Source organism: Heterodontus francisci, chromosome 31 (assembly GCF_036365525.1).
Source record: "Heterodontus francisci isolate sHetFra1 chromosome 31, sHetFra1.hap1, whole genome shotgun sequence".
Taxonomy (NCBI): domain Eukaryota; kingdom Metazoa; phylum Chordata; class Chondrichthyes; order Heterodontiformes; family Heterodontidae; genus Heterodontus; species Heterodontus francisci.
The window spans coordinates 24880888-24904466 of NC_090401.1; the positions used below are offsets into that span (position 1 = coordinate 24880888).

At 45.6% G+C, this 23579-nt stretch overlaps 1 protein-coding gene across 8 annotated transcripts in view; it reads left to right on the forward strand.

Moving 5' to 3' along the window:
* Positions 1–19164: 19164 nt before the first annotated feature.
* LOC137347090 (ribonuclease ZC3H12A) overlaps positions 19165–23579 on the forward strand; it is a 33938-nt gene continuing 29523 nt past the window's right edge. For 2 of the 8 annotated variants that reach the window (XM_068011175.1, XM_068011178.1), the window contains exon 1: positions 19203–19304. Coding sequence is in view for 4 of the 8 variants with exons in the window: in XM_068011171.1 (XP_067867272.1) it covers positions 19257–19304 (48 nt within the window). In the remaining 4 variants the exon portion in view is untranslated. Of the gene's footprint in view, positions 19305–20308; positions 20376–21001; positions 21350–23579 lie in introns of those variants that run through there. The other 6 variants (XM_068011171.1, XM_068011170.1, XM_068011173.1 and 3 more) reach the window with 6 other exon arrangements.

Genomic DNA, 23579 nt, shown 5'->3' on the forward strand with positions numbered 1-23579 from the left:
TTTACCTATCAACCTGCAAGTCTTTGGCTGTGGGAGGAAACCAGAGCACCCGGCGCCAACCCACGCAGACACAGGGAGAACTTGCAAACTCCACATAGGCAGTACCCAGAACTGAGCCCGCGTTGCTGGAGCTGTGAGGCTGCGGTGCTAACCACTGCGCCACTGTGTAGAATTTTTTAGTCTACTTATTCTGGTTCAGACATGAGAATTACAGGAAATAATGGACTGCACTCAAACTTCTGCATTAATTCTCCGACTTTATTAGGTTCACTCAAAATATATCAAAACATGCAATACAAACCTATATTTATTTTTTATTTATTTTATTTAGAGATACAGCACTGAAACAGGCCCTTCAGCCCACCGAATCTGTGTTGACAAACAACCACCCATTTATACTAACCCTACAGTAATCCCATATTCCCTACCACCTACCTACACTCGGGGCAATTTACAATGGCCAATTTACCTATCACCTGCAAGTCTTTGGCTGTGGGAGGAAACCGGAGGACCCGGTGAAAACCCACGCAGTCACAGGGAGAACTTGCAAACTCCGCACAGGCAGTCCCCAAAATTGAACCCAGGTCTCTAGAGCCGTGCGGCTACAGTGCTAACCACTACGCCACTGTGCCGCCCACTCTACTGTGGATGACCACTTGGCATGAACAATAAATTGTTTGAAATATGAAGCAAGTGAAGTACCTACAATCACCTGAGAGTGGTCAGCTTCATGTTGTTTGTAGTTCTATAGGACTGACCAAGTCACTTCTTCCCTACGGTTGCTACAACAAAGTTTCTTTAACAATTTTGTTTATAATTTAATTCTACGGAGGGACAAGAAAGTATACTGACTGTAGCTTATCGTCCAAAAATTACCCCATCACATGCTGAGCTCTTTGTTTAAAAAAAAAGCACCCTGGCATTATCAATCATCTTTAAACTTATTTCAATCAGTTTCCATCAGTTGGGGTGTGCTTGAGGATGGTTCCTTACCCTTCGATGTTCAGCTGGCATTATTCCAATCGAGTTTGTGTCGTATCTGAAGTAGTCAAAATTCATTACTTCTCAAGGTCTGTTAACACATTTGAAACACAGATGTTTCATCTTTGAACACATTGGTTTTGTTCAACTTGATAGCACTGTCTGAGACATGATTAGTACAGAATATTGTAGTTCAGCAAGTTTTAACAGGAACCGAACTGTCCTCAGCTCTCAAGGCATGATGGTAATTTGGTCAAGCTTCAGCATGAAGTTAATTTTTAGGAAAGGCATTACTGTCTTACATGAGTAACTCACCTCCTCACTCCCCAAAGCCTATCCACCATCTACAAGGCACATATAAGGAGTGTGACAGAATACTCTACCTCACCTGGATGAGTGCAGCTCCAACAACACTCAAGAAGCTTGGCACCATCCAGGACAAAGCAGTCCGCTTGATCGGCACCCCATCCACAACATTAAACATTCACTCCCTTGACCACCAGCGCACAGTGACAAAAGTGAGTACCATCCATAAGATTCACTGCAGCAACTCGCCAAGGCTCCCTCAATAGCACCTTCCAAATCCTGGCAACCTCTACCACCTAGAAAGGCAAGGGCAGCAGATGCATGGTAACACCACCACCTGCAAGGTACCCTCCAAGTGACTCTCCACACTGATTTGGAACTATATAGCTGTTCTTTCACTGTCACAGGGTCATACTTGTGAAAGCCCCTCCCAAACAGCACTGTGGGATGAGCAATAAATGCTGGCCTTGCCAGAGATATCCATATCCAAAGGACAAATATTTTAAAAATTTGTTTATGAAGCAAATGCAGCTGTTCAGAGCGAAGACGTGAGTTTTACAGTCAAAGATTTTGGAACAGCTTGAATCTGTCACTTTGGTTTAAGATTGATTTGTTTCAGATGTTTTTGGTTGCCTTTCAGTTTCTAAACAACCTTATTTTACCTATAAGAGATTTGACACGAGAAACTATTTAAATATCTTTGTTGTTGACTCGGGATATGATTATCAGGACTGGAATATTTAATATTTAAGTTACCCTCTGTCAGCATCAAGCACAAACATATTCAGCATGGGCAGAGTAAACTGTACTCTGTTCGATGTCAACAATGTTTCTTTGCACAAACTTGAGGAAATAATACTTCACTGCACCACTGTGAATTTTAGTACCTCCCAAACCCACAACCCTTTCAACCTGTTGAGTGAGATAGGCAGTTGTTTTGAATTTGGGGGATTTTATAACCTACATTCATTAGGATCTATAATTTGAGACTGGCTAATCTCCATTGTAACAGGACCCTTTCTTCCTATTTGACAGTGACGTCACTGGGCTTCTTTAATTAATTGGTGCCAATGCATGACGTAAAAATGCCAAACATTCTTTTTATGTGAGACTTATTGCACCATCTGATTTTTTTTTTTGTCACCACCTCAGTACTTGGCTTTAGTATTGTATAACTGCACACAAGCTAGAAAAGATAAAATCTAGGATTGTAGTTCCAGGTGCTTTTTCTTGCAATTCAGGTCAACATAGTTTGAAAAGTTCCTGTAGATGCATCATTGTGAAATCCGAGGAGAAAAAGCAGAGTACAGCTGTGCGCAAATTCCACATATTCACCATGACATTGCTGAGAATGTGGTTTAGCACTTGGCCTGGGCTCATTTTAAATCCACTTTCTGTACATGAAAGGACTTTGTCAATCTATTGCATTACTTTATTTGGATGATGGATTCACTTTCTGTACCGGTTTTTGACTTTTTACAGCTCTGCAAATTTAATTAAAGTAATGCCATTGTCAAAAGAAATGCTAACCCTTTTTAAAGGCCGACCACATGCAGGAGAAAATCTCAATGGGTACAAGTTAATGTTAGACAATGTAATAGTCCTAATGTTCACTTTTATTCTTGTAATATCCATAGTATTGAAGTTTCTGACTTAAGATGTAGCTTTGAAACTGTTCCATAACATATCTGCTGGAATTAACTTAATAAACTACTGCCCACATTTTGGGGGGTCACTAATGTGCCTTGGTAGAGTTTTTACCTGTCAAAATGGCAATGCACTTTCAAAACCATCTTGAAACATTTGAATAATTTGTGTAAACTGAGAGGGAACCCTGACACCTTTCTCACCTGGTCGTAACACCACCATGTTACATTGTTGAGTTTGTATAAGTAGCATTGTAGGGCATTCTAGAGAAAGTCTTAAACTCTGGTAAAGGTTAGCTAACAACTGTTTATTATTTACAGTTACTATATACACTCTCCGCAAGCCACCTAAGCTAGTATCCTTCGTAATGCTATACCTTCTTCTGCAGTCTATCTCAGGTGACTGTTACATCATCGCTTGTACAGTTTGAGGGGTCTCTCTCACTGTCTTCGGTATTAATCCTTTACATCATTTGTGTTCATATAGTAAAATTAATATGCCTCATTCTTGGCAGGTGGGGGGTCTAGCATGACAGCGGCAACAGTGAAAGTGACCAGGAGAATTTGAAGATCTCCTAACCTTAAGAAGAAACTCTAGGGGAGCAACAGAGAAATTTAATGATAAATACTGGCCCGGTATAGTAAGAAAACTACTTACTGGCAAAAGAAACTGTGAAGAGCTCTGCAGCCTCTCAGACCAAACCACAGCAGCATGAGGCTCTGCGTCAGCACCTCCAGCACCTCCAACAGTCGGGTTCAAGTCTTCATGCTGGGCAACGATCCAGGATTGGTGAGATAGTGAAATTGGCCATTTATTTAAATGTGTTTTTTCTTGCCAAGTTCACCGACAGGAGAAGATATTGTTTGACCGTCACCTGTGCTGGAGGCCACCTGTGATTTGGGCTCAGAAAAAACAGCATAACCCTTGGTGACTTTGGGTAAACAGTTACAGAGAAGCCATATGTGAAGGTTTATGAAGGTCAGGAGGTCAACTCTCTGTTAGCAATTTGGACATTGCTTTCAGTTTTACTTGTGGTGTGAACTGTTTGAAGACAGTTGGTGTTTTCCTGCCAAGAAAAAATAAATCACCCAGCTCTCCTCCCTCTCTACCATTTTGAAGAAATCCTGCCATGATCCAGTATGGGAAAGAAAATCCCTGGTGCCGTATAGCTCCTGAGAAGCTGGAAAAAAATCCTGCGATTCAAGTGTGTGCTGGCGGAAAAACTTTGATGCCACATTTCTCCTAGTAAGCCTACGAGAATAATCCTCGACATCTCCATAACAGACTGCTTTTGAGACGATCCCAGTGACGCGTCTCTGTAAACCTGGATGCCAGACCAAAAAAGGAACAACTGACTTCCTTCCATTTCTTCTTTCTTTTTTCATCAATAATTAGCAAGTATTTGGCCAAAGTAGCTTTTTGTCTTTTTTTTTGTAACAGACCTCTGCAGAGTGAGTTTCTGTATGTTTTCTAGTGTATGTGGAAGTGTAATTGGGGATTTTTTTTTTAAAAGGGAACTTTGATATTTTTTTATTGGTGTGTTAATGTTTTGCTTTATTATTGGTTAAGTCTTGTTTTATAATAAACGGATGATTTTTTGTTTTATTTAAGAAACCTGGTCCATGTATTTTATTCTGGGACAAAAAAAATAGACGATATGGTTGGCTGTATTGGTAGTCGAGTAAACGTTTAAATAGATGTGACCAGTGGAGAAGTGGAACTAGAAAAGACAGTACACTCCTCTGTCTCAGTCGTAATACCATACAATCAACGCCAACCTCCTCTTCCTTCCTTGATTTAGTGTCAGCTGGCTTTTCTTCCTTGACGTACACTTCTTCATCATATTATTGCCATACATTTCGTAATTCAGTTGGTTCAGAAATGGCTTATACCTCTTTTAAAATAGTGGTCAGCAAAATGGCACACAAACCCATTAAATGTTACAAGAAAAGCAAAATACTGCAGATGCTGGAAATCTGAAATAAAAACAGAAAGTGCCAGAAAAACACAGCGGATCTGGCAGCACCTGTAGAAAGAGAATAAGAGTTAACGGCTGGAATTTTATGGGGCCCCCCCAAGGCATTTCGGAGGCAGGGGAGCTGGAGAATTGCAATGGGGGGGGCAGCGGGGCGGAGGGCCCGTCGCCCAGTGATCTTCCTGTCCAGAGGAAAATTGAGGCCCTTAAGTGGCCTATTAAGGGCCAATTATGGCCTCTTCCCGCCACCGCTGGGATCTTGCCATTGGCGGGGGGGTTTCTGCCACGAGGGGTGGATGCCTTGTAAAATGAAGTACCCTCCCTGTGGGCTTGGGGGGGTCCCTCCTTCATGGGCAATTTATGGCTTAAGGAGGATCCCCACTGGGAACCAATTCGCCCCCAGGACCCTCTTCCCCTGGGCTGCAAGACAACCCCCACCCCTCCTCGCCGGGGCCTTCCAGACTGGCCCCCATGACCCTGCCTCACCTGCCTCTTCGGGGTCCGAGGCCTCTGCAGTACTGGCAGTGGCCACCACTCCTTGGCCAACATCTCTTGGAGGTGGGATATCTGTCTCTTTAAATTCTTTAAAGGGAGAGGGATCCCACCTCCTAAAACTTTGACAAAAAAAGACCAAATGATCGCTCTGGTGTGGGTGGCAAGGGGAGGAGGGACACTGGGAGAAAGGCAGAGGCAGGATTCCCCCCACCTTTTCAGCCCAGCACCAAGAGCTTGGCCTCCAGCACAAAATCCAGCCCAACATTTCAAATCTGTGACCTCTCATCAGAACAGTAAATGTTTGTCTGTTATTCTCAGTAGTAGCAATTTCTAGTCTTTTGTGTTCTTTCTTTTTATTCATTCATGGGATGTGGGCATCACTGGCCAGGCCAGCATTTATTGCCCATCCCTAATTGCCCTTGAGAAGGTGGTGGTGAGCTGCCTTTTTGAATCAATGTAGTCCATGTGGGGTAGGTATATCCACAGTGCTGTTAGGAAGGGAGTTCCAGGATTTTGACCGAGCGACAGTGAAGGAACAGCGATATAGTTCCAAATCAGGATGGTGTGTGACTTGGAGGGGAACTTGCAAGTGGTGGTGTTCCAATGCATTTGCTGCCCTTGTCCTTCTAGTTGGTAGAGGTCGTGCATTTGGAAGGTGCTGTCTAAGGAGCCTTGGTGCTTTGCTGCAGTGCATCTTGTAGATGGTACACACTGCTGCCACTGTGTGTCGGTGGTGGAGGGAGTGAATGTTTGTAAATGGCGTGCCAATCAAGTGGGCTGCTTTGTCCTGGATGGTGTTGAGCTTCTTGAGTGTTGTTGGAGCTGCACCCATCCAGGCAAGTGGAGAGTATTCCATCACACTCCTGACTTGTGCCTTGTAGATGGTGGACAGGCTTTGGGGAGTCAGGAGGTGAGTTACTCACTGCAGGATTCCTAGCCTCTGACCTGCACTCGTAGCCACGGTATTTATATGGCTACTCCACTTCAGTTTCTAGTCAATGGTAGCCTCTAGGATGTTGATAGTGAGGGATTCAGCGATGGCAATGCAATTGAACGTCAAGGGGAGATGGTTAGATTCTCTCTTGTTGGAGATGGTCATTACCTGGCACTTGTGTGGCGCGAACGTAACTTGCCACTTATCAGCCCAAGCCTGGATATTGTCCAGGTCTTGCCGCATTTCTACACGGATTGCTTCAGCATCTGAGGAATCACGAATGGTGCTGAACATTGTGCAATCATCAGTGAACATCCCCACTTCTGACCTTATGATTGAAGGAAGGTCATTGATGAAGCAGCTAAATATAGTTGGGCCTAGGACACTACCCTGAGGAACTCCTGCAGTGATGTTCTGGAGCTCAGATGATTGACCTCCAACAACCACAACCATCTTCATTTGCGCTAGGTATGACTCCAACCAGCATAGTGTTTTCCCCCTGGTTCCCATTGACTCCAGTTTTTCTCGGGCTCCTTGATGCCATACTCGGTCAAATGCTGCCTTGATGTCAAAGGCAGTCACTCTCATCTCACCTCTTGAGTTCAGCTCTTTTGTCCATGTTTGAACCAAGGTTGTAACGAGGTCAGGAGCTGGGTGTCTCTGGCGGAACCCAAACTGAGCATCACTGAGTAGGTTATTGCTAAGCAAGTGCCGCTTGATGGCACTGTTGATGACACCTTCCATCACTTTATTGATGATTGAGAGTAGGCTGATGGGGCGGTAATTGGCCGGGTTGGACTTGTCCGGCTTTTTGTGTACAGGACATACCTGGGCAAGTTTCCACATTGCAGGGTAGATGCCAGTGTTGTAGCTGTACTGGAACAGCTTTGCTAGGGGTGCGGCAAGTTCTGGAGCACAGGTCTTCAGCAGTATTGCCGGAAAATTGTCAGGGCCCATATCCTTTGCAGTATCCAGTGCCTTCAGTCATTTCTTGATTTCATGTAGAGTGAATCGAATTGGCTGAAGTCTGGCATCTGTGATGCTGGGGACTTCAGGAGGATGCTGAGATGGATCATTAACTCAGCACGTCTGGCTGAAGATTGTTGCAAATGCTTCAGCCTTATCTTTCGCACTGCTGTGCTGGGCTCCCCCATCATTGAGGATGGGGATATTTGTGGAGCCACCTCCTCCAGTTAGTTGTTTAATAGTCCACCACCATTCACAGCTGGATGTGGCAGGACTGCAGAGCTTAGATCTGATCCATTGGTTATGGGATCGCTTAGCTCTAACGCATGCTGCTTACGCAGTTTGGCACGCAGATAGTCCTGTGTTGTAGCTTCACCAGGTTGACACCTCATTTTGAGGTATGCCTGGTGCTGCTCCTGGCATGCCCTCCTGCACTCTTCATTGAACCAGGGTTTATCTCCTGGCTTGATGGGAATGGTAGAGTGAGGGATATGCCAGGCCATGACGTTACAGATTGTAGTTGAGTACAATTCTGCTGCTGCTGATGGCCCACAGTGACTCATGGATGCCCAGTTTTGCATTGTTAGATCTGTTCAAAATCTATCCTATTTAGCACGGTGGTAGTGCCACACAACACGATGGAGGGTATCCTCAATGTGAAGGCGGGACTTCGTCTCCATAACGACTGTGCGGTGGTCACTCCTACCAATACTGTCATGGACAGATGCATCTGCGGCAGGCAGATTGGTGAGGACGAGGTCAAGTATGTTTTCCCCTCTTGTCGGGTCCCTCACCACCTGCCACATACCCAATGTAGCTGATATGTCCTTTAGGACTCGGCCAGCTCGGTCAGTCGTGGTGCTACCGAGCCACTCTTGGCGATGGATATTGAAGTCCCCCACCCAGAGTACATTTTGTGCCCTTGCCACCCTCAGTGCTTCCTCCAAGTGCTTTTCAACATGGAGGAGTACTGACTCCTCAGCTGAGGAAGGGCGTTAGGTGGTAATCAGCAGGAGGTTTCCTTGTCCATGTTTGATCTGATGCCATGAGACTTCATGGGGTCCACAGTCGATGTTGATGACTCCCAGGGCAACTCCCTCCCTTCTGTATACCACTGTGCCGTCACCTCTGCTGGGCCTGTCCTGCCTGTGGGACAGGACTTACCCGAGGATGGTGTTGACAGTGTCTGAGATACTGTCTGTAATGTATGATTCCGTGAGTATGACCATGTCAGGCTGTTGCTAGACTAGTCTGTGGGACAGCTCTCCCAACTTTGGCACAAGCCCCCAGATATTAGTCAGGAGGACTTTGCAGGGTCGACAGGGCTGGGTTTTCCGTTGTCATTTCTGGTGCCTAGGTCGATGCCGGGTGGTCCATCCGGTTTCATTGCTTTTTATTGGCTTCGTAGCAGTTAGGTACAACTGAGTGGCTTGCCAGGCCATTTCAGAGGGCATGTAAGAGTCAACCACATTGCTGTGGGTCTGGAGTCACATGTAGGCCAGACCAGGTAAGGACAGCAGATTTCCTTCCCTACAGGACATTAGTGAACCAGATGGGTTTTTACAACAATCGCCAATGGTTTCATGGACATCATTAGATTAGCTTTTTAATTCCAGATTTATTAATTGAATTCAAATTCCATCTTCTGCTGTGGTGGGATTTGAACCCATGTCCCCAGAGCAATACCCTGGATCTCTGGGTTACTAGTCCAGTGACAATACCACTATGCCACCGTTTCCCCGTAGGTTCAATGTAAACCTCCAAAGTTTAATTGGATTGCGCCACATTCTTGTGTTATAGAATACACCAAATATTAATCTTCCAGTAAATTATATAATATTCACCAATTTTTTGGCCTCCTTGTCTCAAGAGACAATGGGTAAGCGCCTACAGGTGGTCAGTGGTTTGTGAAGCAGCACCTGGAGTGGCTATAAAGGCCAATTCTAGAGTGACAGGCTCTTCCACAGATGCTGCAGATGAAATTGGTTGTCGGGGCAGTTACACAGTTGGCTCTGTCCTTGCACTTCTGTCTTTTTTCCTGCCAACTGCTAAGTCTCTTCGACTCACCACCCTTTAGCCCCGCCTTTATGGCTGTCTGCCATCTCTGGTGATCACTGGCAGCTGACTCCCAAGACTTGTGATCAATGTCACAGGACTTCATGTCCCGTTTGCAGACGTCTTTAAAGCGGAGACATGGACGGCCGGTGGGTCTGATACCAGTGACGAGCTCGCTGTACAATGCGGCCTTGGGGATCTTGCCATCTGCCATGTGGCCCACATGGCCAAGCCATCTCAAGTGCTGCTGGCCCAGTAGGGTGTATAGGCTGGGGATGTTGGGTGCCTCGAGGACTTCTGCGTGGAGATACGGTCCTGCCACCTGATGCTAAGGATTCTCCGGAGGCAGCGAAGATGGAATGAGTTGACACGTCACATCTTGGCTGACATACGTTGTCCAGGCCCCACTGCCATAGAGCAAGGTACTGAGGGCACAGGCCTGAAACAGTCGGTCTTTTGTGTTCCGTGTCAGTGCGCCATTTTCCCACACCCTCTTGGCCAGTCTGGACATAGCAGCGAACGCCTTTCCCATGCACTTGTTGATTTCTGCATTGAGAGACAGGTTTCTGGTGATATTTGAGCCTAGGTAGGTGAACTCTTGAACCACTTCCAGAGCGTGGTCACCGATATTGATGGCTGGAGCATTTCGAATGTCCTGTCCCATGATGTTCGTTTTCTTGAGGCTGATGGTTGGGCCAAATTTGTTGCGGGCAGCCGCAATCCTGTTGATGAGTCTCTGCAGACACTCTTCTGTGTGGGATGTTAATGCAGTATCGTCAGCAAAGAGGAGTTCCCTGATGAGGACTTTCCATACTTTGGTCTTCGCTCTATGACGGGCAAGGTTGAACAACCTGACATCTGACCTAGTGTGGAGGAAAATTCCTTCTTCTGAAGACTTGAATGCATGTGAGAGCAGCAGTGAGAAGAAGATCCCAAACAGTGTAGGTGTGAGAACACACTCCTGTTTCACACCACTCAGGAGGCACCACTATGCTGAATTGGGCCTTTCATATTGTCATGGAATGAGGTGATGATACTTAGTAGCTTTGGTGGACATCCAATCTTTGCTAGTAGTCTGAAGAGACCACATCTGCTGACGAGGTCAAAGGCTTTGGTGAGATCTATGAAAGCAACGTAGAGGGCCATCTGTTGTTCACGGCATTTCTCCTGTAGCTGGCGAAGGGAGAACAGCATGTCAATGGTGGATCTCTCTGCTCGAAAGCCGCACTGTGCCTCAGGGTAGACATGCTCAGCCAGCTTCTGGAGTCTGTTTAAAACAACTCGAGCGAAGTCTTTCCCCCTATGCTGAGCAGGGAGATTCCACGGTAGTTGTTACAGTCACCGCGGTCACCCTTGTTCTTATAGAGGGTGATGATATTGACATTGCGCATGTTCTGTGGTACTGCTCCCTCATCCCAGCACAGGCAAAGCAGTTCATGGAGTGTTGAGAGTATAGCAGGCTTGGCACTCTTGATTATTTCAGGGGTAATACTGTCCTTTCCAGGGGCTTTTCCACTGGCTAGTGAATCAATGGCATCACTGAATTCCAATTTTGTTGGCTCATCCATGACTGGCAGAGACCCAGTGCCAGGAGCTCTGCCTCCAGCACAAGATCCAGCCCAACATTTCAGATCTGTGACCTTTCATCAGAACAGTAAATGTTTGTCTGTTATTCTCAATAGTAGCAATTTCTAGCCTGTTGTATTCAATGTAAACCTCCAAAGTTTTATTGGGTTGCGCCACATGGTTGTGTTATAGAATACACCAAATATTACTCTTCCAGTAAATTATGTCATATTCACAGTTATTTATGATCTAATAGGATATTGTTGCCTGTTCAGAAGCTCTTCCTGGTTACATACCTCAGAGATGTAGAAAGACAGACAGAGAGAGCATCTCCTGTGCAGAGTGACTGCAGATTGGAATTGTGAACTGGTTCCATGGCCATAGTTTCCAAGTCTAGCAGTGGATGATGAAACAGTTATGCATCTCTCCAGTAATTATATTGAGATATCCATCACTACACCATGCAAGTATATCCATCGTTATGAGTGAATAATTTATCATCAGCATGGATGTTTACTCATAATTATTTACAGATCTTACAACAGTGCGTATATCCATATGTAGAATTTCTGCTCATATTTCTACAAATATTAATTATTATTAATATTATCTTTGATAAATGTTTGTACTTTTCAAGATGAGTGTTGTGAGGTCCCAACACGAAAGGGGCAGTTATTTGACCAAAGGTTAAGCAATACCTCAATCTTAAAATTCTCATTCTTGTCTTCAAATCCCTCCATGGCATTACCCTGCCCTACCTCTGTAATCTCTTTCCAGCCCCACAACACTCTGAGATATCTGCGCTCATCTAATTCAGACCTCTTAAGCATCCCCGATTGTCATCGCTCCACCATTCGTGGCCATGCCTTCAGCTACCTAGGCCCTATGCTCTGGAAACCTCGGAAATGTTGGAACATAGGAACAGGAGTTGGCCATTTAGCCCCTTGAGCATGTTTTGCCACAACACCTCATGGGTGCCCAGTTTTGAGTTGCTTGATCTGTCCGAAATCTATCCCATTTAGCACAGTGGTAGTGCCACACAACATGTTGGAGGGTATCCTCAATGTGAAGACGGGACTTTGTCTCCACAAGGACTAAGCGGTGGTCACTCCTACCAATACTGTCATGGACAGATGCATCTGCGCTAGGTAGATTGGTGAGGACAAGGTCATGAAGGTTTTTCTCTCTTGTTGGCTCCCTCACCACCTGCCACAGACCCAGTCTTGGTGATGGACATTGAAGTCCCCCACCCAGAGGACATTCTGTGCCCTTGCTCCGTCAGTGCTTCTTCCAAGTGGAGTTCAACATGGAGAAGCACTGATTCATCAGTGGAGGAGGGAGGGATGGTAGGTAGTAATCAGCAGGAGGTTTCCATGCCCATGTTTAACCTGATGCCATGAGACTTCATGGGGTCCAGAGTCAATGTTGAGGACTCCCAGGGCAACTTCCTCTTGACTGTATGCCACTGTCCCACCACCTCTGGTAGGTCTGTCCTGCCAGTGGGATGATGATGGTAGTGTCTGGGGCTTTGTCCGTAAGGTATGATTCTGTAAGTATGACTATGTCAGACTTTTGCTTGACTCGTCTAAGGAACAGCTCTGCCAATTTTGAAACAAGTCCCCAGATGGTAGTAGGGAGGTCTTTGCAGGGCCGACAGGGCTGGGTTTGCCCTTGTCATTTCCAGTGCTTAGGTTGATGTTGGGTGGTCTGTCTGGTTTCATTCCTTTTAGACTTCTCTCTAGCAGTTTGGTACAATTGGGTGGCTTGCTCGGCCATTTCAGAGGGCATTTAAGAGTCAACCACATTGCTGTCTTGAAAACTTGCATCAAAATCACCCCTTAAACCTTCTAAATTCCAGGGAATAGAAGCCTAGTTTGTGTAATCTCTTCTCGTTATTTAACCCCTATGCACCCTCCAAGGCTAAGATATCTTTCCTAAAATCTGGTGCCAGTATTGCTCACAGTACTCCAGGTGTGGTCTAACTAGGACTCTGAATAGCTGGAATATGACTTCTAGCTCATTGTATTCTATTTCTCCAGATATAAAGCCAGCATTCCATTATCTTTTTTGATTATTTTCTATGCCTGTTCATGATATTTTAATGATCTATATATCTGGACCCCCAGTCTCTTAGGACCTCCACTGCTTCTAGCTTTTCACCATTTCGATAGTACCCTGTTCTATCTTTTTAGGTCTAAAGTGGATGACCTCACATTTGCCTCCATTACAATCTATTTATCACAGTTTTGCCCATTCACTTAATCTATCATCTGAGGAGAGAGAAACAGAGGCCGGAATTTTACCATATAAAAAAGGGAGTCCTCCAAGGCGGCCAAGACATAAAATGGTGGGCGATGATGTCGGGTTGGGTCGCCGACATCATGACGTCCAAGCGCCATTTTACGCTGGTCGGACGGCGGGCGAGATCAAGGTGCCGCTCGCCGTCGGTTTAGAGTCAATTAAAGGTCAATTGAGGTCGTTAATAAACCAATTGACAGCCATTTTACATCGGCTGTCGGAGTTTACGGCAGTAAAACGAGTCGAAGGACATGTTAGGATCCTGGCAGCTTTAAAAGAGCAGTAGGCAGTGTCTCGATGAAGGAGTTGGAGGTACTTTTTTTTTGGTTCTTTGTTCATTGATATTTCTTTGCGTGACTTTAAAGCAGGGGTGGTTTCTGCTTGTTCAGCAGGGGTCATCTGAGTGTTAGTCACTCCTGGTTGGGCCCCAGCATAATTGATTTATTGGGTGAAGGGTAGGAGGTTATGTGTGCTTGTCTGAACAGCAGGCTGGTGATACCTGAACTAATTGGATCTCTGGAACACAGCATCAATGGGAATTGTGCACTCTGGAGGCGTCTCATCTAATGAGGAGGACGACAGCCCAAAGAGGGACAGGAGGACAACTGGCCAGAGAAACCTGCAACCTGCTGGTCCAGTGCAGCCTCGTAATGGGGGAGCAGGAGAAGGTGGCAGAGTGGCCCGGGTGCAACCACCTGTCAGGAGACGAGCCTACCCAGCAGGCAGGGTCTACCGCCAGCATTTGAGCTTTCTACAAATGTCAGAGCACCTGTGCCAAAGAAGACTGCACCTGTCACGGAAGACTGTCACATCTCTGTGTGAGATGCTGGCAGTGGAGGTCGTTTCCAATTGCGTGGGTGGCCATCCAATGTCGATCGCACTGAAGCTAACAGTAGCACTTAATTTCAATGCATCAGGCTCGTTCCAGGCTTCATCGGCCGACATGTGCGGAGTCTCCCAAGCATCAACGCATCACTGCATTAAGGTTGTGACTAATGCCATATTCAGGCGTGCCAACCAATTCATCAAGTTCAAGATGGACGCCGCCAGTCAGGCCGAGAGAGCCAGAGGCTTCAGCACCATTGCTGGGTTCCCCATGGTCCAGAGCATTATAGACTGCACTCATGTGGCCATTAGAGCACCTGCAGATCAGTCAGGGGTCTTCATTAATCACAAGGGGTTTCACGCAATGAATGTTTAAATTGTCTGTGACCTGTGTAAGGGTATATTGCAGATGTGTGCTCGTTATCCTGGAAGCAGTCACAATGCTTTCATTCTCCAGAACTCCCAGGTGCCAGCACTGTTCAGCTCTCCTGAATTCCTGCAAGGATGGATACTTGGCGACAGGGGTTATCCGCTGAAGGCATGGCTGATGACACCAGTGAGGAACCCAAGGAATGAGGCAGAGGAACGTTACAATGAGAGCCATGTGACCACCAGAGTGACCATAGAACAGACGATAGATCTTCTCAAAATGAGATTGAGGTGTCTCGCTTGCTCAGGTGTAGCCCTCCAGTACTCACCAGCAAGGCTTTCTAGAATTATTGCCGGCTGCTGCACCTTACATAACCTGGCGATGGAGAGGAGAGAGGCCTTGGAGGATGATCAAGGTTAGCGCGAGGCATCCTTGGATGAGGATTTTGAGACGGATGAGGAAGAGGGGCCACAGCCACCTGAACGGCGGGGCGTGGGAGCAGAGGTCTGAGGGAGTTAAGTGCAAATGAGACCCGGGAGGCTCTAATACTCAGGCGTTTCTCCTGAACAGAGACTCAGCAAGCAGAAACTCACATGGCAATCTGAGATGAGGCATTAGCAGGAGCTGGAAGCACAGAGGCAGTCATCCTCAGGAGGAATTCTCAGCTGAAACAGGCCACCTATCCATCAGACACCACACAGCCCAATTGTGTCACCTCTCAAATAATCCTTCTCATGCAGATCAACCAGCTCGCCTACAACATCAACAATGACTGTGACATATGAAAATGCCAAGTGAAAAATTTAATAAGTTTTAATGCGTTTATACATCCAATAAATATTTACAAATTGCACCAGTGACCCCGGAGTGCTGTTACTATAATTTTTTGAAACGTTTGCGAGTGCTCACGCGTGTGGAAGATCCCTCGCTGCCAGCCACACCAGAGGCAGTTGGTTGATCAGGCTGCCACGTTGCTCTGGATGACTTTGGCAGGCGTCCTCTGCCTGCCTAAGACCGTGCAGGCCGCAGCATGTCAAGGTGACCCTGAGAAGTCTCAGAAGCGCCCTCTAACACCCTGGGAGTATGCAGTGCTAATGTCACTGGCAAAGGGGAGATGCAGCTGCAGAATGCATCATCAGAAGAGCTCCCATATAAAATATGCTGCTGCCCCTGGGCCCTCCTGAGGCGCAGTTGGTCCTCTCTGCTAACCTCAGAGGGATGAGCAGCTTCAAACTGTCGCCTGAGCATCAGAGTCAGATCTCTAATGTTCTGATCCATGGAGCCCACTCTGTCTGTGAGGTTATGCATGGCCTCCAGGATTGGGCCCTCCACTGGAGGAAGCCAGATGGACAGATGACAGAGCATGAGCGGGACTCAAGCCCTGGATGGACATCTCTGAAGTCTAAGTCATAGAACACAAAGTCTCTGGTAACTCCACCAGATCTCCATGCACCCCACGCTGCACTTGCAGCATCTCCCGCCGAATGGATGTCAGCAGAGGCTGGTCATTAGCTTGTTGCTCAGCACTGGCCTGACTTCCCACAGTCCTCCAATTGTCAGAGGCATTGGCCGGTACTTCCTCTGGCTGCTGGTCCGGCAATTGTGTGGTGCTGCCACCAGGTTGTGACCACAAATCCGAGGAGACACGCATCCCAACTGAGGTGAATGTCTCTGAGCTGGTGTGTGTTGCGTGGCGAGGAGGTGGACGGATGAGCCCTGGAGATGCTTCCTGGCTGCTGCTGGGTTTCACCTGCAGGGAAAATCAGAATGATCAACTGTGACCAGCACTCCTGACTGGAGGACATGTTATAGACTGCATTGTGGGCACATCTGTGTGATTTTACATTTGAGAGCACCCTACAGTGCCTGAAATAATCACCACACCACATACACCCCTCCACTCGACCACATTCTCGGGAACTCACTCTCCTGGCCAAGTGCTCCAGCCTCACCAACAGCTTTTGCGCATCCTCCGTCCTCCCCTCCTATCCCTTACAAATCCATGCTGGCTCTCTCTGATCAGCTGAGAATTTTTGAGGTGTTCAGTCACCCTATCCCTAATGAAAGACTCTAGTATAATTTCCCAACAACCGATGTTAGTCTAACTGGTCTATAATTCCCTAGTTTACTCTCTCCTATCTTAAATACTGGAGTCATAGAGTTATACAGCACAGAAACAGGCCCTTCCATCCATTGTGTTTGTGCTGGCCATCAAGCACCGAACTATTCTAATCCCATTTTCCAGCACTTGGCCCGTAGCCTTATATGCTATGGCATTTCAAGTGCTCATCTAAATGCTTGTTAAATGTTGTGAGAGTTCCTGCCTCTATCACCCATTCAGGCAGTGCATTCCAGATTCCAGCCACCATCTGGGTGAAAATGTTTTCCCTCAAATCCCCTCTAAACCTCCTGCCACTTCCCTTAAATCTATGCCCCCTGGTGTTTGACCCATCCGCTGGGAAAACGTTTCTTCCTATCTAACCTATCAATGCCCCTCATAATTTTGTATACCTCAATCAGGTTTCCCCTCAGCCTTCTCTGCTCTAAGGAAAACAACCCTAGCCTTTCCAGTCTCTCTTCATAGCTGAAACACTCCAGCCTAGGCAACATCCTGGTGAATCTCCTCTGCACCCACTCCAGTACAATCACATCCTTCCTATAGTGTGGTGCCCAGAACTGTACACAGTACTCCAGCTGTGGCCTAACTCGCATTTTATACAGCTCCATCATGCTCCACCTGTGCTGCTGCCTTCAGTGATCTATGGACAAGTACATCAAGGTCCCTCTGACCCTCTGTACTTCCTAGGGTCCTACCATTCATTGTATATTCCCTTGCCTTGTTGGTCCTCCCAAAATGCATCACCTCACACTTCTCAAGATTAAATTCCATTTGCCACTGCTCCGCCCATCTTACCAGCCCATCTATATCATCCTGTAATCGAAGGCTTTCTTCCTCACTATTTCTGACACCACCAATTTTCGTGTCATCTGCGAACTTACTGATCTTATAGCCACATCTAAATCATTAATGTACACTAACTACAAACAACAAGGATCCCAGCACTAATCCCTGCAGTTCACCACTGGTCACAGGCATGCTCTCGCAAAACAACCCTCGACCATCACCCTCTGCCTCCTGCCAATAAGCCAATTTTGGATCCAATTTGCCAAATTGCCCTGGATCCCATGGGCTCTTACCTTCTTAAACAATCTCCCATGTGGGACCTTATCAAAAGCCTTACTGAAGTCCATGTAGTTTTTAAGGGGCCCACATTGCTCCTGACCACTTACTTGTTCATAAAGTAATAGTAAAAATCTTTTGTGCTGGTTTTGATATCCCGAGCAAGTTTCTTTTCATACTCCATTTTGAATTCTCTTCCTAAACCTCTCTGGCCCTCTATCTCTCTTTCCTCCTTTAAGATGGCCCTGACAGTCTACCCCTTTGTCCAAGCTGCCCTAATATCTCCTTATGTAGCCCGGTGTCAAAATTTGCTTCTTAACTCTCCTGTGAAGTGTCTTGTGACATTTTATTACATGAAAGGCAATATATAAATACAAGTTTTTGTTGTTACCCAATCTAATACTTACCCACCCCCTCAAAAACCTTTTTAAAATGTTTTTGGTTAAATTAAAGAATGAAGTTAAGAAAAGCTCTCGACATGTTTATCCATTAACATTTCAGGCGTAGGTCCATGTGATGAATATTGAATATGGAAGGAAATAGTGAAAGAATTAACTCCTCTAGTTATGCCGTTAGGAAGAAAAGAACTTGCATTTATCCAGTGCCCTTACAACCTCAGAACATCCCAAAAGGCTTTAGAGTTCATTAATTATTTTGTAATAGAGGAAATATGACAGTCAATTGGTGCACAGCGAGGTTCCACAAACAGCAATGTAGTAATGATAATATAATCTTTTTGAAGTGTTGGTTTAGGGATAAATATTGGTCAGGACACCAGCAGAACTATTTTTAGCCTCATGTGGCCACTTAGTTCTATGTGGTCACAACCCTTTAATTGTTGGCTGCAGCCATTCCAGGCATTATGCCACACATCAATGCTATTTACCATCCTTCTTCCTCCATACCTTTGGCCAGATCTTACAGCACTCCCAATGCCAGCCGGGAGCTTGGCAGCACATAGGTAGCTAGGGTTGACCCTGAAAAGTTCATCGCAGTCAACCTGCCATAATTCTGGCAAGTGCAAAACTCACAGTCCTGCAACTTCAGCACCGAGCCTGACCAACATACCCGATGATACTTCAGCCATTGCACTGAGTGCTGCTAAAGAAAACTTCAGTTACCAACTCTGGTTGGATGTACTCCCGGAGATTTCATCACATGACCTCCCACCCCCACTGGCCCTTCCCAATTAAGCAACCTTTTTATTCCCATTTCCAATATTATTCATAACTAGTAAATGTCAATATTCAAAGCTAATGAAAAAACATATTTTTTTAATACCCCTATCACTTTTCTGCTGGGTTGCTCACAGCAGTGTCCAAGAGATTAATCTTCAATTCCTGGAAACTCCTGGTAAATCCTGGAAGGTCGGCAACTGGAAAAGAAGCACAATTGCTTCATAGGGAAGTTAAGTCAACTCTTCACGTATGAAAATTAAAGTAGGTTTGAATTGGCCCAGGCAGATTTCCCAATTCCTTTCAGCTATTTGCTCGGGTGAGAATCAGGAAGTACAAGTTGGGGGAGAATGTTCCTCGTCTGCATGCACTTAAGTTGTTTCCTGGCAACAAAATAATTCTATGACATCACAGGCAGAGAGATATAACCTGTGACTTGAAGGTTTCAATCAGTTGAACACACAGACTTAGGTGTGATTGGAATGCGCCTTCTGGAATTAGTAAATGGAGAGCCGTACAAACAGAGTCTGGTGAGTATTACACTGTACCTGTGTTTTCTCGAAAAGGCTGGGCAACAGTGTAAAAATGCTTTAAGGGGTTATTCCACCCAGCAATTCACTGCTTTAAGGAGCATTTTTACTTCAGTCTATGTGAAGTGGGTGGAAGTCTGCAATAAGAATCAGCCTGATAAGACCTACTAAATGAGACTTAGAAACTAAATTAAGTTCTTCAATAAGAACTCAGAACTGTTGTTCACAAAGTAGTACAGTTAAAGATTAAGTTACTGTTGATCAATAGATGCTGGCAGCTACTCGTTCACTACCATCTAAAAAAAAAACATGTTTTTATAATGAGGATATCACTGTGAGGTTTAGGATCTGAAATCACGAGCGTCTGTTCTTAATTTGAGTATGAGAAAGGGAATGGAAACTAGTTTATTGAGTAATCAGCGTTGCTGATTAAATTGTCACAGACAGGGCACTGTCGGAAATGATCGAGGGTGAGTGAAATGTCAAAGGAGACGCTGACTTGAAAAAAAAAGTTGATAATAACAGTTAGGCTTAAAGGAAGAAAAGTTAGCTCCTTGCAATTCTTTCTTTACTTGTATAAGACTGTTGGCATTGCTCAGTGATTTTTCGGTAATCACCATGATAGTATACATTGAAATACATGGTGTGTCGTGTGCCTCGAGTGGGCGTGCATTAGAAGAAGAAAGCATCAGAAATGATACAATGAGCTGGTTCTTGCAAAACTAGTCTGTGTAACCTTAAAAAATGAAAGAGGAATGAGTGTTGATAGAGACTGGAACATACTAATCTTGAAAGTGTATCATGCAGACGGAAATGACAGAATAAAGGAAACCACCCCTTCCACCATCCTCCACCTCCCCCTCCCCCCACAACTCCATACTGTAACTTTGAGAGCTAATATATGATTATGTGTGTGCCTTCACATGTTATTTTTATCTGCTTCTCAAGTGCCAACAAGGTCAATAAGTGCTCGCTTGTTGTCTTGTATTAACTGTTTCCTGTCAGATTTGATGTGAACCTCACTCAGAGAGTGGTTACAATATGGACCGGCTATCACACAGAATTATTGAGGTGAATAGCATAGATGCGTTTAAGGGGAAGCTGAGTAAGTATATAAGGGAGAAAGTAAAGGAGGATATACTGATAGGCTGTGATGAAGTAAGCTGGGAGGAGGTTTGTGCGGAGCATGAACACAGATATAGACCTTTTGGGTTGAATGGCTTGCTACTATTATGTAAAATCCTATGTAATTCTTTGAAAAGGCTGATTACAACACAGTCCTGAAGTGTTTCTGTGTCCTATATCCATAACAAGGCTCCCAATAGCACATCCCGAAATAATTCGTTCAATTAAAGCATATGTGGAGACACGAATAGTTGTTATCCAGACCTGAATCAAAGAAGTTAATTTTCTCACTATGTTTTTTTCCTTCATGAGTTTTCTTAATCAAAAATAGAAATCACGCTAGAAAATAATCTAAGTCTTAGTCACTATCTGATCAGGAACCTCCTACCACCAACCTCCCCCGGCCCCTGGCAACAACTCCCCTCCACAACCCACCTTCTTTCATTGCTTGATTGGAGGAAAATGAATGGGAACAGGAGGGGGTGGGGGACTCTATCAATTATTAGTGTGGCCAGTGACACTGCAAAATGTAGTGGTGCAGTGGTTAGCACTGCAGCCTCACAGCTGCAATGACCTGGTTCGATTCTGTGTGGAGTTTGCAAGTTCTCCCCGTGACTGCGTGGGTTTCTGCCGGGTGCTCCGGTTTCCTCCGACGGCCAAAGACTTATAGGTTGATAGGTAAATTGGCCATTGTAAATTGCCCCTAGTGTAGGTAGATGGTAGGAGAATTGAGGGAAGGTGGGGATGTGTTAGAAATTAATATAGGATTAGTATAAAATGGGTGGCTGATGGTCAGCCGAAGGGCCTGTTTCAGTGCTGTATCTCTCTATAAGAAGCATTTTAAAGTCAAGAAGTAAACATTCATTGCAGACTGTTTTTTTTATATAAACGCCTTGGGACATTAAAGGTGCAATATGAATGTAAGCTGTTGTTCATATATGATAATTTTGGGTTATATTTCCCTGAATGTGTAAAATTTTAAGAAAGAATCAATGTGACTAAACTGGGAAGGAAGCAGTTAATTCAGTTTCTTCTATTGTAACTGTTAATTTTTTTTTAAGGGAAAAGGGAAATGGAACCCCTGTTCAGGGCCAGTTAGTGACTGTGAGGAGTTTGTTAAAGGTCTACATGAAAAACTGTACAGTTTTCATTTTTGGAGTTTGTTAAAGAAAATTATATAAATTTAAGGGACAGCTTGATTCAAGCAGCTTATAGATATTATTGACAATATCCAGTTATTGATTTAGGACAGAGAAGAAGACGGCACCACATGCCCATACTAAACTAACTTTTTATCCTACATGGGATGTGGGCATTGTTAGCAAGGCCAGCGTTTGTTGCCCATTAAAGGCCTGCTCGAGTCTGAAAAAAAAAACTCGACCCGAGCCCAACCTGGCCCGAGTCCTTCCATTTTTTCCTGCGCCCGACCTGACCACAGTTAACTTACCTTCTGTTTTTCACTTTGTTGCTGATCTGCACAAGCTTGAAATAACTGTAACAAAACCACCTTTCTAATCCAAAAATTAAATTAACAGTGGGGCCACTTACCTGTGATAGAGCGTGTCCGACCCAGCCGGACCCGAGCCCGAATGCTGGATCTGGAAATGCAACCCGACCCGACCCGAACCCAACACATGTCGTCGGGTCCCGTCGGGTTCGGGTCAGGTAGCAGGCCTTTATTGCCCGTCCCTAATTGCCCTTGAGAAGGTGGTAGTGAGGTACCTTCTTATACTGCTGCAGTTCATGTGGTGCCGGTACACCCACAGTGCTTTTAGGGAATTAACTCCAAGTTTTTGACCTAGCAAAAGTGATGGAACGGTGATATAATTCCAAGTCAGGATGATGTGTGACTTGGAGTGGAACTTACAGGTGGTGTTCTCATGCGCCTGCTACCCTTGTCTTCTAGGAATTAGAGGTCGCATCTGGAAGGTGCTGTTAAGGGAGTCTTGGCAAGTTGCTGCAATGCATCTTGTAGATAGTACACGCTGTTGCCACCGTGTGCCAGTGATGGAGAGAATGAATGTTTAAAGTTTTGGAAGGGGTGCCAATCAAGTGGGCTGCTTTCTCCTGTACTGTGTCAAGCTTTTGAGTGTTTTTGGAGCTGCACTCAACCAGGCAAGTGGGGAGTATTCCATCACACCAAACCATCTTCAGCTGCTTCATCAATGACCTTCCCTCCATCATCAGAAGTGGGGATGTTTGCTGATGATGTCAGCACCATTCACGCTTCCTCAGATAATGAAGCAGCCCATGTCCAGACGCAGCAAGACTTGGACAGCATCCAGGCTTGGGCTGATAAGTGGCAAGTAGCATTCGCACCACATAAGTGCCAGGCAATGACCATCTCAAACAAGAGAGAATCTAGCCATCTCCCCTTAATACGCAATGGAATTACCATCACAGAATCCCCACTATCAGCATGTTGGGGGTTACCATTGACCAGAAACTGTACTGGATCAGCCACATAAATACTGTGGCTACAAGGGCAAGTCAGAGGCAAGGAATTGTGCAGTGAGTGACTCACCTCCCGACTCCACAAAGCCTGTCCACCATCTACAAGTCAGGAGTGTGATGGAATACGCTCCACTTGCCTGCATGGGTGCAGCTCCAACAACACTCAAGAAACTCAATACCATCCAGCTGAAAGCAGCCCACTTGATGGGCATCCCATCCACACCTTCAACGTTTATTCTCTTCACCACCGACGCACAGTGGCAGCAGTGTGTACCAGCTACAAGATGCACTGCAGCAACTCACCAAGGGTCCTCCGACAGCACCTTCCAAACCCACAACCTCTACCACCTAGAAGGACAAGGGCAGCAGATGCATGGGAACACCACCACCTGACTCTTTTTTTATTTGATTTTCGTGGGATGTAGGTGGTGCTGGCTAGGACATCATTTATTGCCCATCCCTAATTGCTCTTGAACTGAGTGGCTTGCTAGACCATTTCAGAGGACATTTTAAGAGTCAACCACATTGCTGTGGGACTGGAGTCACATGTAGCCTAGACCAGCTAAGGACGGCAGATTTCCTTCCCTAAAGAACATTAGTGAACCTTGTGCCTTGTAGATGGTGGACAGGCTTTGGGGAGTCAGGAGGTAGGTTACTCGCCACAGAATTCCCAACATCTGACCTGGTCTTGTAGCC